The sequence below is a fragment of the Bombina bombina genome, chromosome 5, assembly GCF_027579735.1.
Source record: "Bombina bombina isolate aBomBom1 chromosome 5, aBomBom1.pri, whole genome shotgun sequence".
Classification (NCBI taxonomy): Eukaryota; Metazoa; Chordata; class Amphibia; order Anura; family Bombinatoridae; genus Bombina; species Bombina bombina.
The window spans coordinates 246,120,045-246,135,892 of record NC_069503.1 but is presented as its reverse complement, the minus strand read 5'-3'; the positions used below and the strand labels follow the sequence as shown (position 1 = coordinate 246,135,892).

The window sequence follows — 15,848 nt, the reverse complement described above, 5'->3', positions numbered from 1 at the left end:
GAACGCACAACCTGTAATATCGGTGCTATGGAAATCCCACAGTCAAACTTGTAATCTAGGTGACCGTGAGCACTGTTTTGCAGGTGGAACATAGAGGGGTCAGACATAATACAGGTGACACCTGGGAACCACCAGGTCCCCTTGGAGTGACACTACTATTTATTGTAGGGCCCCACTAGATCAGTGACGTGCAGTGACGTCAGAGGCTGGTGAGGCAGTGGCAGGATACGCCTTCATTCTTTAGATATCCTTTGTTAAAGAAATAGCAATGCACATGGGTGAGCCAATCACATGAGGTATCTATGTGCAGCCACCAATCAGCAGCTACTGAGCATATTTAGATATGATTTTCAACAAAGGACATCAAAAGAATGAAGAAAATTAGATATTAGATGTAAATTGGAAAGTTATTTAAATTTGCATATGGGTTTCATGTCCCTTTAAATGGTGTCTTGGAAAACTGGTCAACTTAGTAAACATCTGATTTTAGTTAGTGACTAGATGTACCGGCCCAGCTGAGGCTTCTGAGACTGCTGTAGTTCTACCTCTGCTTAAATTATGTAACAGCAACATCCAGTTGAACACACAGACACACAAAAACTCAACCAAGAAACAAAGTTGTATCAGGATTTCCAAGTAAGGTTTTGCAAACATTTTTAAAGCCCTCATAGAAAGAAGAAGATTTTCAACTAAAACCAAAGTAAAACTAGTGCTAATTAATTCAGTATTGATAATGCATCATTATTTTTAAAGTTTTTGGGGGGTTTTCACATAGCCATGCAAAGGGGGTAAGTCAGCTCCAGAAACTACTGGACCATAGCTTAACATGACCAGTAAGGCAATGAAGGAAGGCATATGTTTATATCCATCAATCACCAGCCATGCTAACCTATGGAGCTGATATTAATTATCTGTTCATCCCTGTTTGAGTGGTTAAACATGTAGTTATATGAAAGCAAAAGCACAACAACAAAATACTTCATTGCATAAATGAACTCCAGTACGTTTAATTTGTGGACTAGCTTCACAGTTTGGATTTGAGTTGTATTTTTTTACTTTTTATTAAAAATAAAGAAAATGAGCTAGAACTTTAACACTGAAAAAGCTCCCAGGTATAGAATTTGAAGTAAAAAAATCTTGAAAAAAATATGCTGAAAAGGTGTGTTCTTATTAATTGGAATGCTGGTATTGAATTGTTTCACATGCAAAACACATTTATCTCCCCACAAACGCATTTGCACACTTATTTAATAAATGGGTTATTACACAGTTTTCAAATGGATTCTACTAACTAAAAATTATTTCAAGACACTTCTAATGGATTGCAACAGGGGGCCTTTGGATCAACACAAGCCATTTCATCATCAAATAATACTTTGTTGGCCTAAAAATGAGTTTATCTAATAATAAAGAAATAAACTACATTTATATTAATGTTTCACTGTTTCTTTGGAATGTGATAGTGATGGAAAGAAATTGCCACAGTTTAGTTCTATAGTTTATTATGTCCATAAGTTAAAAATGAACTTTGTAATGAATATATATATATATATATATATATATACAGTATATACACAGTATATATATATATATATATATATATATATATATATATATATATATATATATATTAGTTTTAACAATATTAATGAATATTTTATGAATAATATTAATTAATGTACATATACTGTACATAATGTATATAAATATTTTTAACATATTCTGTTTTTGCCATTTTTCAGAGTGTTAGAGCTTCAGGACTCATTTTATTGGAGACTATTCTGTTTGGATCTCTTCTTCTCTACTTCCCAGTAAGTACACAAATTTTGCAGTAAGAAATTGTCTTAAATATATAGCAGATTGTGCCCAAAAATATGATCATAATCCCCTAGTAGTTTTTGAAGCACAGAACAGTAGATCAAAATATTGCTGTGTGATCTGCTTGATTCCTACAGCCATTAGTGATGTCATAGGGGTAGTTTTATAAAAATTTGCTGTAGCGAATCATGTCCGCCCGACATCGTTAAATGCTGACAGCATATGCCGTTGGCATTTAACATTACAAAATAATTTCTTGTGAAATGCTTGTGCATTGAGGCCCTCGCACATTTGCAACCAATCTAGCAGGGGGCCGCTAGCAGAGGGTATCAATCATCCCAATCGTATCAACCATTGCTTCTTAACTTCAGTTTAGTCTTAACGTCAGTTTCCAAGTAATTTTAGGAGGGGGTGATCCTTTTTCAAACTCAGTGATTCTGTTTTTGAATTGTCGTTATTTTTGCCTGACATGTTGGTGTTATATCTTTCACTTGGATGTTATAAGTTGCACTGAGTAAATACAACTCGATAAACAAAAACTGTGTCTGTCTTTATTTCAGGCTGCAAAGCAATAAAATGTGATTATTTTCAAGGAGGTGATTCTTTTCAATACCCACTGTATGACGTTTTAGAGCTTTTTCTAAAAATGAATGATTTTTTTTTTTTTACTGCAGTGTAGGATCTCCCCTTATCCGCTAACCTCCCTGATTCATCTCATTCAGCTCTCTAACCCCCTCCCCTTTCTAATGGTCTCTGCCATCTTAAGTAATGCCAGTACGCATTTTATGCACATCTATTTTTTTAAATTAATTTATTAATAAAACAAATTCCGGTAGTGTAGCGACCGCCCCTCAGCAATCACAATCCCTCTTCCAAGAGATCATAATGTAGGGACCCTCTCCACTCTCAAAATTATTTTGCCGTTGTGTAGTGGATCACTCCTAGTGAGATATTTTTTGATAGCAGAGAACCAGCCCCCTCTGGCAATGGGTCACCCACCCACCTCCCTCCGACATGACCCACGGCACCACCACAAACTCATGCAGAGAGTGACACAGATTGTCACTGTCTGCATTAGCGATCTGGCTTCATATGGTAAAGGGAGCATGATCAGCGCTCCCTTACCATATGAAGCCAGATGCCTTCTAACTCTGGCTGCAGTCTTAGCTGTCAAACCTATCAGCCGTGACTGCAGCATGAGGCAGAAGGTTGGATATAGGTACTACATCAACAGGGTACGCTAGACAAAGTGCCCTGTAATGCAGTACCTTTGTGCAATAGCATAAGGGGTTAATGATATATCTCAGAGCTACATAAAGAACTTTGCTTATCACACCCTCTTCTTAGGGCACCATCAGTTTACTGATCAAATGATATACTACATTAATTTTACTCCATAATAGGCTATAATCTGAGGGATTTAGCCCACCCTTGCTATTCAAAATGTAGATGTTAGCATACCCTAGACTATTGCTTGAATGATAAACACTTTGGATATGAGCACAAAAAAAGTAATGCTATTGAGTATCCTATTGAGTGATGTTAACACACAATGGTGCTAAGCACTCCTCTTGAAATCTAGGCATCAGTTTGATGCATTTATCAGATGTATTTAGAATTAATTTACCACAGTTTAAAAAAAATGGTATAATTTGTTTTATTAAATTTGAAAATGTATCATACAACTTAATTCTGATATAATGTTTATCATATTTATTTCTGGGATCTTAAAAACAAAAGATGTATAAACAATATTCTAATGAGTCACTCAAATTACAAGGTACAAGGGTAAATGTGTTTTTATTAAGTTGCTGTCATATTCCTGTTTAAGGAAAACTGTATGTACAGATATGTTTAAACGCGCCTTGGTCATATTATAGGTATTTTTTATTTAGAATCTTTGATTTGCAACTGACTCCCCTGAATTTCCTCATAAATTGAGTTTTCCATCTTTTATGGTAAAATTTGAAAGTAAATGTTAGTGCTACCATTGGCATATTTGTTTCATTGATTTGTTTATCATTACCTAATTCGTTATAAAGTCTGTGAATATAATGTCATATTTTGTCATTGAAGGGACAGTCTATATCTTATAGTCTTAGCTTAGATTAAGCTACAAATAGATTCCTTAACCCCTTTCTATATCATGCAGCAGTAACAGTAAAAAAGCTATTTTATCATTAATATTGTTTCTGGCCAGTTTGAAATGGCTGTCAAGCTCCACCCACTGATCATCAAAATCTGGGCTGCATATGGCGTCCAATCACAAAAGGCTCACTAGCTGGATTCAACAGACTTTCAATGCTATTCAGCAGAGTGCATAGATGCAGCCCATGATTATATATAGGTATTTATATATACGGATATATATATATATAGGAATATCTATTTATAAAAACTTACACATATATATATAAACATACACACACACATATATATATATATATATATATATATATATATACGTATGTATAAATATATATATATATATATATATATATATATATATATATATATATATATATATATATATACCCGTCTAGATTGTAAGTTCCCACGGGAATAGGGCCCTCAATTCCCCCTGTATTTGTCTGTAATATATATATATATATATATATATATATATATATATATATATATATATATATATATATTGTATATACATACATACATATACATATTTAGACATGTACAGTATCTATGTTAAAGCCTTTTGCAGTTTTTTTTTACTTTTTGTACACCTGAGACCTCATATCTGTCAGTGTTATTATTAGTGTAACTGTACTTTTAAATGCATTTTGATGTGTTTTGTGCAACTTTTTATTCTAGCATAACAGTTCTAGCTCTAAAGCCACGTTATCCCGACGTACATTATATTCAATTGTACTCAAGCAAACATGTTTACTTTCAACTTGTAATACATACGCTACTTCTGACACGCGCAAACACCAGCGATAAACAAAGTATATAATATATATGTAATGTTATATGCATAATAATATGATATTGCATATTTGTTCTGGGTTTGTCTACCATACCCAAAATAATTATTTAAATATCTAAGTAAAGACATACAATTAAAATTTACCAAAATCAAGCTATGAAAGTCTTTAAAGGGACGTTAAACAGTCTGTTTTATTGTTGTAATTAAAAAGCTTACTTACTTTCTCTCATTAGCTATTGTATTAGCTAGAAAATGTATTTTAAAGTTACGGTTAAAGGGACAGTCTACACCAAATGTTTTATTGTTTAAAAAGATTTATTACCCATTCCTCAATTTTGCATAACCGACACTGTAATATTAATATACTTTTTTCCTCTGTGATTACCTTGTATCTAAACCTTATTTCAGTTATTTTGACTAATTTGCAATTTAGCCAATGAGCCAATGAGTGATGACTCATAAATTACTCCATGGGCGTGAGCACAATGTTTATCTATATGACACACATGAACTAGCAGTTTCTAACTGTGAAAAACTGTCAAAATTCAGATAAGAGGCAGCCTTCAAGGGCTTAGAAATTAACACATGAGCCTACCTAGGTTTAGCTTTTAGCTAAGAATACCAAGAGAACAAAGCAAATTTGTTGATAGAAGAAAATTGGAAAGTTGTTTATTATTGCATGCTCTATCTGAATCATGAACTTTAATTTTGACATGACTATTCCTTTAAGCTGTAAAGTATCTAGTGTTGCAGCTTTAAAACAACAAACAATGCAACATTTGGTCATGGATCAATATGACACCTTAAGTGATATGTCAAATCATATAGGGATATTATTGCAGAAATATATCAGATCCTTGGATTATTTATCTCTATAAGAAATTATCTCTCCTTTTCTTAAATCTGATTTGATTAAGGAAAAACTGAGCATAGAAGAATGGTTCCAATTTTAGCAATAAAATAGTCTTCCTTTTCTCTCATGTTTATTCTCAACAATTTATTTGATGAAGGATTGGTAAATTAGTATTTTATTAATGTATAGGATTAATTATTATGATTATTGATGGATAATAGACATGTGCGATTCGTTTCAGATCGATTCGGAAATTCGTCCGAATTCGTAAAATTCGGGATTCAGATCGATTCGGATTTCCGAATTAAAATAGTGCCGAATTTACTGAATAAATCCGAATTAGTTCGGATTTATTCGGATTTATTCGGTATATTCGGATGGCCATGGATTACACTAGTATTGTACAGTATATTAGGATATATCACTCTGCTATGGGTTACACCTAATATACAGTACATAATACTAGTCTAATACACAGCACATCCCATCGAATTCCGAATTTCTGAACCGAACCGAATCGAGCCGAATTTATTTGAATCCGAATGAATCCGAAACGAATCCGAACCGAATTGATTCAAATTTTTCCGAATTTGAATCCCTTCTGAACCGAAATTTAAAAAAATCTGAATCGATCCGAACCAAATTTTTTCGCCATGCACATATCTAATGGATAATAATATATGGGGTTTTTTATATGAAGAAACTAAATATGTTGTATTTATTTCTCCTGTCACCTTTTCTTGTTTTCTTCTTTATATTTGTAATTTAAAAAAAGAAGAAAAAAAAGAAGAAAAAAAGGAAAAAGGAAGCACTAATCAGTTGCTTATACTTAATAGTAAACATTGTGATATGTATTATTAATCTATTTAAATGGATTTTACCTTATGTATTGTTATTTTTTTACACTTCATTTCTGCTTCTTGTCACAGCCGTACAAGGAGGAGGAGACCATTGCAGGAAGGTTTATCTTAGCCTGAGGACATACAACAGGGAGTCAGATTTGCTTATGCCCAGAACTGACAGAATGAGAAATTAGGTTTTAAAATGAATAATTGTGTGATAGTTTCAAAATGCATTCAAATAGTTTTAACCTCACTTGATGCAACAATATTGGCTAAATATTTAAAGGACATTAAAACATGTTTTTCTTGTTGCATCTAAAATAGATCATTTTAATTTTAATTCTTTTTTTTTTTTCACTTTTTAAAAAACAAATGTTCCTGGCTGAAAAAATAAATTATTTCTGCTTTTCTGATTTTGGGATGTGTCTCCTTCCACCAATTAACCTTTGAGAGTATTTCAGATTAACTAATGAGCTTATATCCCTATTTAAAAAGAGCTCTTACATTTTTTTACAATGCACCAAGAAACTGTTTTACCATATTAGGGTATTTATTTCCCCATTTAGGGCTACATTACAAGTGAAGCTCTATTTTAATGTGCACCCATAAAGGGTCAAATGTGCCCGTTAACGGGTGCACTTTAAATAACCTGCAATTACAAGTTACTGGTTAATGCTTCCCCAAGCTCACGGGAGCACTTTGCGCTAAGCGCAATTAACCAGAGGTCAGACCTCTGGTTAATAAAAAAAAAAGTTGCCCCAATTGCCCCCAAATAAAATAAAAATATAAGCACAAAACAGTTATAAGGGGTTAAAGTGAGGTAATGTGAGAGTGTTAGACAAAAGCGGCACTGAAAGTGCCTTTACATTGCGGTCCATGGGGATTGTGATTGCACATACACATATAAACACATACATATATATATTTTTAATTTGCTGCCCAACACTGCGCGACTTACCTCTTGTGCTGCGCTAGGTGCTTTGCCATTTCTCACGGAATGAGAACATGGCTCCCATTAGAGTCTATGGAAGCACGCTCTCGTGAGTGCAAGGCTTCCAGGCAATGCGAATGCAAGGTCATGTTCGCATTGGACTTAACTTGTAATACCAGTGCATATTTGCCTGCGCAAATATCTTGCTCACCAAAGTGCAATTTTCCTCTCCACACGTAATCTAGGCCTTATTCTTTATCTACACTGAATCTTAAAATACTGTCCATACTTGTAAAATACTCACCGTGTGGCAACCTTACCTACATTTTAGTACCTAAGCAAGAATACATTAATCAGCTGTTTTATGTTCAGCAAACACTGTCATTAAAGTGAAATGTGTTAATACAACTACATATTGTAAAAATACATGATGGTAACACCCATAAGAACATAAAATATCCTCTTTAATATGCTAAGAAACTCAAGAATAACTCTTTGGTGAATCTCTTCTATAAAAAAAAAAAACTTGGGTGATGAAAGGTATAAATCAGCATACTCTGTGGGATTTTAAAACACACTACAATATTTGCTATGGAAATAAAAGACAAATACAGTGTAGGAGAGCAAGTCATACAGTATGTGTCAATGTTCATATAAAAGAACAAGAAGGTCTGCATTATGTTAACTATCTTGTGTTTCTGCACACCCATTACTGAGCCAGATTATTGGAGCAAAAGCGGAAAAAACTCCCCACTGTTACGCTAACTGGAACGCATTTTCTCAAGTGCGCTAACCCGACATAAAAATGTGAATTCTCATAATCTGGCCCACGGTTGGCTTAAATGAATTACCATTACAAAAACTTTTACTTAAACAGTAAACAGATCTGCCTCATAAGTGTATTTCAGTTCAAACAGAAAAGAAAAACTTAAACTTTTATTATGAGTTGATTTTCTTCATAAATGGAAAGAGTCCACAGCTGCATTCATTACTTTTGGAAATTCAGAACTTGGCCACCAGGAAGAGGCAAAGACACCCAAGCCAAAGGCTTAAATACTCCTCCCACTTCCCTCACCCCCCAGTCATTCTTTGCCTTTCATCCCAGGAGGTTGGCAGAGAAGTGTCAGACGTTTCCGATAGTCTCTTATGGAGGGTAGTACTCTTCGGGATGGGACTGGAGTTTTAAGTAATCCTGTCAGCCTCTCGGTGAGAGCATGGGTGAAAGTTAGAGTTCAGAGATGCAGGAAGAGTCTTTCTGCAAAACCATTCCAACTCACATTAACAGCTCCACAAGCAATCAGCGTTCACGAGTTTCGCTGCCTGCTTTTTTCTCTCAAGTCCATGGCAGAGGTGACGCTACTATCTGTCACACTTGAAGGGCAGTGTTCCTGTTCCACGGCGTAGATTCTGGTAAGATTGTTTAATTTTACTTTCATCATGGATGTATTGTAATTTCAACTGTTTATCCGACAGGGGCTGCAAACTTTTGGGGATAATTTTAACATAGGGTCTCAGTGAGGCTCCTTTTTGTATCTAGGAATCAAGGGTCAATATCTCCTGAGAGGGATTATTGAACAGGGGGGATTATAATCATGTTTGTTATGTGATTCTCTCTGCTACTGTGTAGTGTTGCTTTGGCTCATGGCTATTTTGGAACATAACGGCCTATGTCTAGTGATGTGGCCTTTTTGGTCGGGCCCGCTTTTGCATGGACTGCACGGTTTACCTTGTGACCCCATTTCCTTTTTCCTGACCGCGTGGCAACAGAGAAATCCTAATTTGCTGGTGTCTGATTCTCTGGAAGCGGCAGTGTCCCAATTATGGAGGATTCTTGGAGACGGATGTCTCGGATTCAGACTCTACTTCTTGTGAAGAATATGAATTGGCCGGGTGATACATGCCCATCAGTTATGTTCTAAATACCATTTTAGAGTGCTCTATTCCTTGGGATCGGGGAATGGGGTGCCCACTGAGCCATCCATCTCTGGGGATTCTATTTTTCAAGAGACAAGTTCCCTACCATCAACTCTTACTACGCATGCAAGTAACCCAAACGCTTCTTATCCTTTCTAGGGAGTGTGGCTTATTCCCACCGGAGGTTACGACACGGTTCCGCATGGTCATATCTTTGGTGCTGGCACATCGGCATCTCCCGGGAGTGTGCTTACGATATTGTCTGTGTTTCATTAACCGGGGCTCGTCAGGCGTGGGATCGCCTGGTCTAGTTCAGCCTTTCGGGGGAGCGACTGCCCCTGAGGCCTCAGGAGGTCAACCATCGGGACCAGTGTTTCCTTTTGTCCCGGCGGAGGTATTTTGCACCTTTCGTTATAGACTGGTGTGCCTTTATGTCCTACTAAGGCACGTTTTTTTGCGTTGCTGGAGGATCCCACTCTTAATGGGTCTGGGGATTCTCAGTCTTACTCTTCGACTGGCTTGCATACATGTTCAAGCATGAATAAAGGGCTGTGACCCCAAAACTTTGCTTTTTTCTCAAATACATTTCTTTAAAGAATTACTTTGGAGTGCCGTGGACTGACTATATTTACATAGACATAAAGGGGATGAAGTAATTTTCTTATAGTCTTTGTTCTTTGTGTATCCTTTTCCAGTTCTGAGCTTGGAAGTCTTGGAGCCCTGTTGGGCTGGTCCTGTGGGTCTGTCCGTTCTTCCTGGGTGATAACCTATGGGTTGCCTTATCTTTTATTTTTATCCGGTGAGGATGATTTTTATTTGGTTTAAAGCTCATGTTGTGGTGTGATGTTTCCTTCGGGAACTTTCCTCTCTGGAATTGATACTTGCGATTTTGTGGTCGCTCTGTTTACAAAAGTCTGTCTGACTGTTCTTTATCCCTCCATCATCGGGGGAGACTCTATGTGGCCTTGACAGTGCTGGGGCCCTTGGTTTCATGCTGGTCCTGACTGGGTACAAATCCTTCTGTCTTTGAGGCCTAGTTCAGACACGTGGCACCTTTTTATGTCCGGTTGGTCCGGTGAGGGTGCCTAGTGATCAGAATATGATTTGTGTGATTGTCTTGTTTCACAAGCTTCAACTAGCATCCTGAGAGCACTTGAAAGTCCGTGGTTTCTTAGGGTCATGGGGGATTGGTTCAGTCCTCATTTTTAGTTATATTTATTTATTATTATTAGTAGTAGTACTTCACAATTCCCTGGTCACACTCAGAATCAATTAGCACTACCATTAGATTAATGTCACTTATAGTTTCAGTATATTAATGGTACATACATTAAATTAGGGTTCATTTTTTCACACAATCTCTATAACCTCAATTCAGTACTCGATATTCACTGCACAGAGGATATACATTTTTTGGTATAGGTTTTATAGAAATTATAGGATTATATCACATTATTTCAAACCTCATTACAATGTTATCGATACTATTACAAATTTATTAAAAACATGGAGGGCTTGAAATTGTAATTTGGGATCACTTAGTACTTTGAATTTTTATTATTGTTTAGATTTAAATAACAGAATGTTATTATCTCCCAAACTAAATTGGTTTAAATCCAAAATATTAAGAAACATATAGAGATCTACTACATTTAAAACGAATATCATAACATTTAATTACCATCTCAATGCATTATGTTATCAAGCAGAAATCGTACCTGTATGATGTATGGCATTATGTGTGTAAGCATTATAGTAATAACACAGCTAAAAATGTCTTATGCACACAGAGCATATATAGATATATGTTAAGCAGGGGTGATCCCCTGAAATTCAGAATCTAGAGGACATTTACTAGTACATCTCATGTATATAAAATTTAGATCATTGTACATATGTCGTGTATCAAATATAAGACGAGTCATTATGTCTATTTTTAATACGTCGTTTGATGTTGCTAAAAATGTATTTATTGATATGTTATTTGTTGTCAGCTAAGATATAATTCTGTTAGTATTGTGAGAGACATAGCACCTAATCAATTAACACATGTGTTACGGTGGGTGTGTTACATATAAACCATCTCCATTGGTGCGAGAGTTATGGTGGGTGTGTAATACACAAACCATTCCCATTGGTTAACTCAGCCTTTTAAGACAGCAAGGTAGTTCACTAAATTTATGAGCCTGATGAAACGGCGTGCAGCCGAGAAACGCGTAGCGAAGTTTTAAGTATTTTAATAAAAGTTTTTATATTGTTCTACCTTGCTTTGAACTATTCTTTTCCACCGGACGTTTGAGAGTACCAGCTACCTTTTTGGGAAGTCAGCCGAACGGCTTTACAAAGTTTCGGTCCGCTCGATATTGCACTGATTGTGCATACACGTTTGTGAGTATATACACCTACCCACTGTTAGCAGTCCCATATTGGTAAGGGTTATCTGCACCAAAGGTGTTCTATGCTTCATTTCTCCTAGGGGCCTGAATACTGCCGGGAGCATATCAGCATATCGGGAGAGAAAGAGTCAGCCGAACGGCTCTGAAGTTTCGGCTTGTGGATTATTGCACTGGAAGTGCAAATACTTTTGTGAGTACTAGTATTTTTTCTTTTGGAAATCTCACTTATTGTTGGGTTTATCTGCACCAGAGCGCCTCTTCTTTTTTTGTCATTTTCAGGACCAAGTTTTATCCTCACGTATATTTTGGAGAGAGCTGCTGTTGTTCTGGGGATATCTACATTGCACCACTCCTCAGGAATTTTGGGACTTTCAGTACACTGAACATATATGGACATTTTTGTTGTATATTAATACCAAGGAATCTACCAAGTATTTATTTGTTATTATTAATGATCAGTTATTATTGACCACTTATATATATATATATATATATATATAATTTTATAGTTGTATTATTGTTTTTTATATATATTCTTCACAAAAACAGAAAATATCACTATTAGAATCTCCACCTTAGGAATAGCATTGAATAGGCGCACCTCTTTTTTTCTAAACACACTTTGTTAGTGTTGTTCCTTCTATTTTTTCTAGCATCCTGAGAGCACTTGAAAGTCCGTGGTTTCTTAGGGTCATGGGGGATTGGTTCAGTCCTCATTTGCCTTTCAATCTAGTGGGACGGCACTCCGTTGAGATCCATGGGGACATGCTCAGTCTTTTCCAAAATTTTCGGGAACTAGAGTGTTCCTTCCCGTTGTGGGTTGGAGGCTTGGAGGATTTAAGTCCTTCATACCACCATTCTTATGGTTTTGCCTTTCATGGTCTCTTTTGAAGTGTCCCTTTAGGACTTGTTCATTTTAGAGGTTTTCTTCCTTTGGGTCGAGAATTTCTCGACTTCGTCCGGTTTTTCTGGTGGCTTTGGCCGCTTAATTAGGAAGTGAAGGCTGTGAGGCTCTGTCTTCCTTCGGGAGTTATTTGTCTCCATATCAGGGGTGATATGAGATGTCTCTTTTTCCAAGTTTTTTACTTAGGGAATGTTTTTCTGCCTGGGTTCGGGATGCTTTGCATTCTTCTCCCTTGGGTGTGGTCCTCTGGAACATTAATCTGAAAGGATTATGGAGACTAGCCTTTCTTTCTACTTTCTTTCGGGTGACTCTTTTCTCGTTTTCATTTCCCTTAGTGCTGCCCTTGGGGCCTTTGGGCTCTAGAGAAATTGTGTGACTTTGTTGCGGCCTAGTACCTTGCTGGGGTGGTGTTGACCTCCATCTAAGGGTGTTCTCTTCCCTTTGGGCTGGGAATTATGAGTGAGTCCTGTACCCATTCTCTGGGTTTCCCAGTTCTCATCCCCTGTGAGGTCTCATTGCTTCATATGGGGTATCTTGTGTTTACTGAGGGTGTCATTCATTCTAGGACGATTCTGGGTCCCGGGTCCGGAGTTCTTGTCTGGGATCCTTCTTGGATGCCTGGAGACTTATGATCCGGTGGACTGGTTTGGGAAGATCCAATTTTTTTCAGGGACCCTATGTTGCGACATAGAGGCTAGCTCATTGGGCTTGCAAGCAGGTATGCCAGAGTTCTCATCCACCTTTGGGTACTGGTTATAAACTTTAAGGCCTGACTTGTCCTTCGGACAGAGTGTGCTCCTCTATGGGGAGTTTTTTTCTCTGTTGGGTCAACAGTGGTGTCTGGATGATTTTTCATTCAGCCCGTGTTTTGATCATACTATGGCTTCATGTCTTGTAGACATGTACGCTGTTCTTATCTGTGCCCTTCCCTTTGGAGGGGATAGTTTATCTTCCTTATGAGTTGGGGTTTCCTCTCTTTGGAGGGTCTTTGTCCTGCCCTGTATGTAGGAGGTTGGATCAGGTAGCTTATTTCTGTATGGGGCAGAATCTGCTGCTCTGTGGGCTCTGTTCTTCCTGTTGGAAATTGATCTCTCTACGTAGAGACTGTCTAAGAGAGTTGTGACAGGTCTTCCAATGGATCTATTGCACTTTTCTCTGTTCCAGGCCCTAGGGAGTTCTCCTTGGGAGTGCCTTATTTTGGAGGAGCAGATTGGGTTGGTATCCAAGCTCTGTTGGGGTGGGTGAGTCCCCCCTTTTTTTTTCATTACCTGGGTACTTGTGGTTGGGGTCTTTCTGTCCCCCTGTCTATCAGACATGTCTCTTGTGTGGGCTGGTCTGGTGTTGGAGCAGGATCTGAGATCTGTTGCTCTTCTATTTCATCCTCGGAGCATTTGAGGTATAGTAAGCCTTTTTGAGGTTTCTCCTTTCTCCACATTCAATATTTGTGCGGAGGACTGGCGGCTCTTAGATAGTAGTGAATACTTAGCAGTCTGAAGGATCCTATCTTCAGTTGCTTTCTACTTGCCTGCAAGTATTTAAGTTTCAGAGTAATTTTTAGATGACGGCAGCATGTAGTGTTTTTGCTTTAGGTGTTGTTCGTCAGACCTATCCGAGCTTGCTGCACGAGGTTTCGTTTGGAATATTTCAGTATTCTGAGATACCTTTTTGCGACTTGGGGACCTTCGTCTTCAGTTGCTTTCTAGAGTTTGGTTGCACTGTGTTAGGGGAAGATCCTCTCTCTGTTTCATACTCCCGGCCTTATCCCGTAGTTTCTGTATTTCTGGGGTCTGGGCGTTACCTCCCCTTGTTTCTATGAGACTGGCTGACTGGTTAGCTTGACCCGGTTTCTCTGGTTTTTGCTCTGTGTTTTTATTTAGGACTCATTGTGCCCTTTTTATGGTTTTTTTCTGGAGTTCCTTATGCTAGCTGGAACTAGCTCAGCATACTAATGCAATGTAGCTACTCTGCAGTGTAGCAAACCGAGGGTTGTAAGTTCAATCCCCGGCGAGGTCTACTCAGCCTTTCCTCCTTTCAAGGTTGATAAAATGAGCAGGGCCTTGAGTCCCTTAAGGGGGATTAGCCGCGCTTTACAAGTACAATCATGTTTTCTCTGTGCCTTTTCTTCTTTGTGGAAGAATACGGTAGTTTGTTCCCTTTCTTTAGTAAGGGGTGTGTTGTTTGGAGACCGACTGCTGGGGACTGTGTCTCTTGGAGGCTGTTGACTCAGTCGAGTCTAGTTCCTTCGGTCTCTAGCAAGGCTGTGGACTATCTGTGGGTCAGTGTCCATGGGCCTTTTCCTTTTTTTCAAAGTTGTTCTCGGCTTCGGACGAAGCGGGATTTTGTTGGGTAGGAGTTTTCAGGCCTGGTGCCCTCAGAATGGGCCGCCTCTTGTACCCTCCCGTTTTTGCATTCAGTGTCTTCTATAGCTTGGGTATTATTTTCCCAAAACTAATGAATGCAGCTGTGGACTCTTTCCATTTATGAAGAAAAACTTAAATTATGTTTACCTGATAATTTTCTTTTCTTCAGATGGAAAGAGTCCACAGCTCCCCACCCATATTTTTTCTGTGGAGCATCTGTTATTTTTGTTCTCTTGACACCTTTTCACCCTGATATTTCTTCTACTGTTCCTTGTTCCTCAGTAGAATGACTGGGGGATGAGGGAAGTGGGAGGAGTATTTAAGTCTTTGGCTGGGGTGTCTTTGCTTCCACCTGGTGGCCAGGTTCTGAATTCCCAAAAGTAATGAATGCAGCTGTGGACTCTTTACATCTGAAGAAAAGAAAATTATCAGGTAAGCATAATTTAAGTTTTTCTTGCGGCTTTTTGCAAACTTATGCAGTTTGTTTTCATTGTATTGAATAAATATGCAAACCTCCCAACATTTGTGGCTGGGTATCAGGGATTCAGGAGTTTGATGGGGGCCTGTTGTAATTTTGTGGGAGAAGCCATGCAGGGATGAGATTGGATGGTGGGTGTGTCTGAGCAGTCTGTTGCGTTCACTCCTGTGTGCTCCGTGGGTAGAGCTAAGGGAAATTCTGCTAATAAGGACATATGGCTGTCTCAGAAGAACAGCAGGACAGAGATAATAATCAGGGACTGTCCCTCTAAAATAGGGACAGTGGGAGGTATGAAAAACTCAAAAGCAAAAGTAAAATTCACACATTTAAATTATACTAAACTATCAATAGCCCTTAAAGGGGCCTTTTGCGGGGCATTGTCCCAAAGTAATCAGCTCTTTTACCTGT

At 37.8% G+C, this 15,848-nt stretch overlaps 1 protein-coding gene across 1 annotated transcript in view; it reads left to right on the top strand.

Annotated features, from left to right (window-relative positions):
• Positions 1-15,848, top strand: part of GPR158 (G protein-coupled receptor 158) — a 734,480-nt gene that overhangs the window by 436,587 nt on the left and 282,045 nt on the right. The window contains exon 5 of the mRNA XM_053713931.1: positions 1,743-1,811. Within this exon, the coding sequence (XP_053569906.1) occupies positions 1,743-1,811 (69 nt within the window). The remainder of the gene's footprint in view (positions 1-1,742; positions 1,812-15,848) is intronic.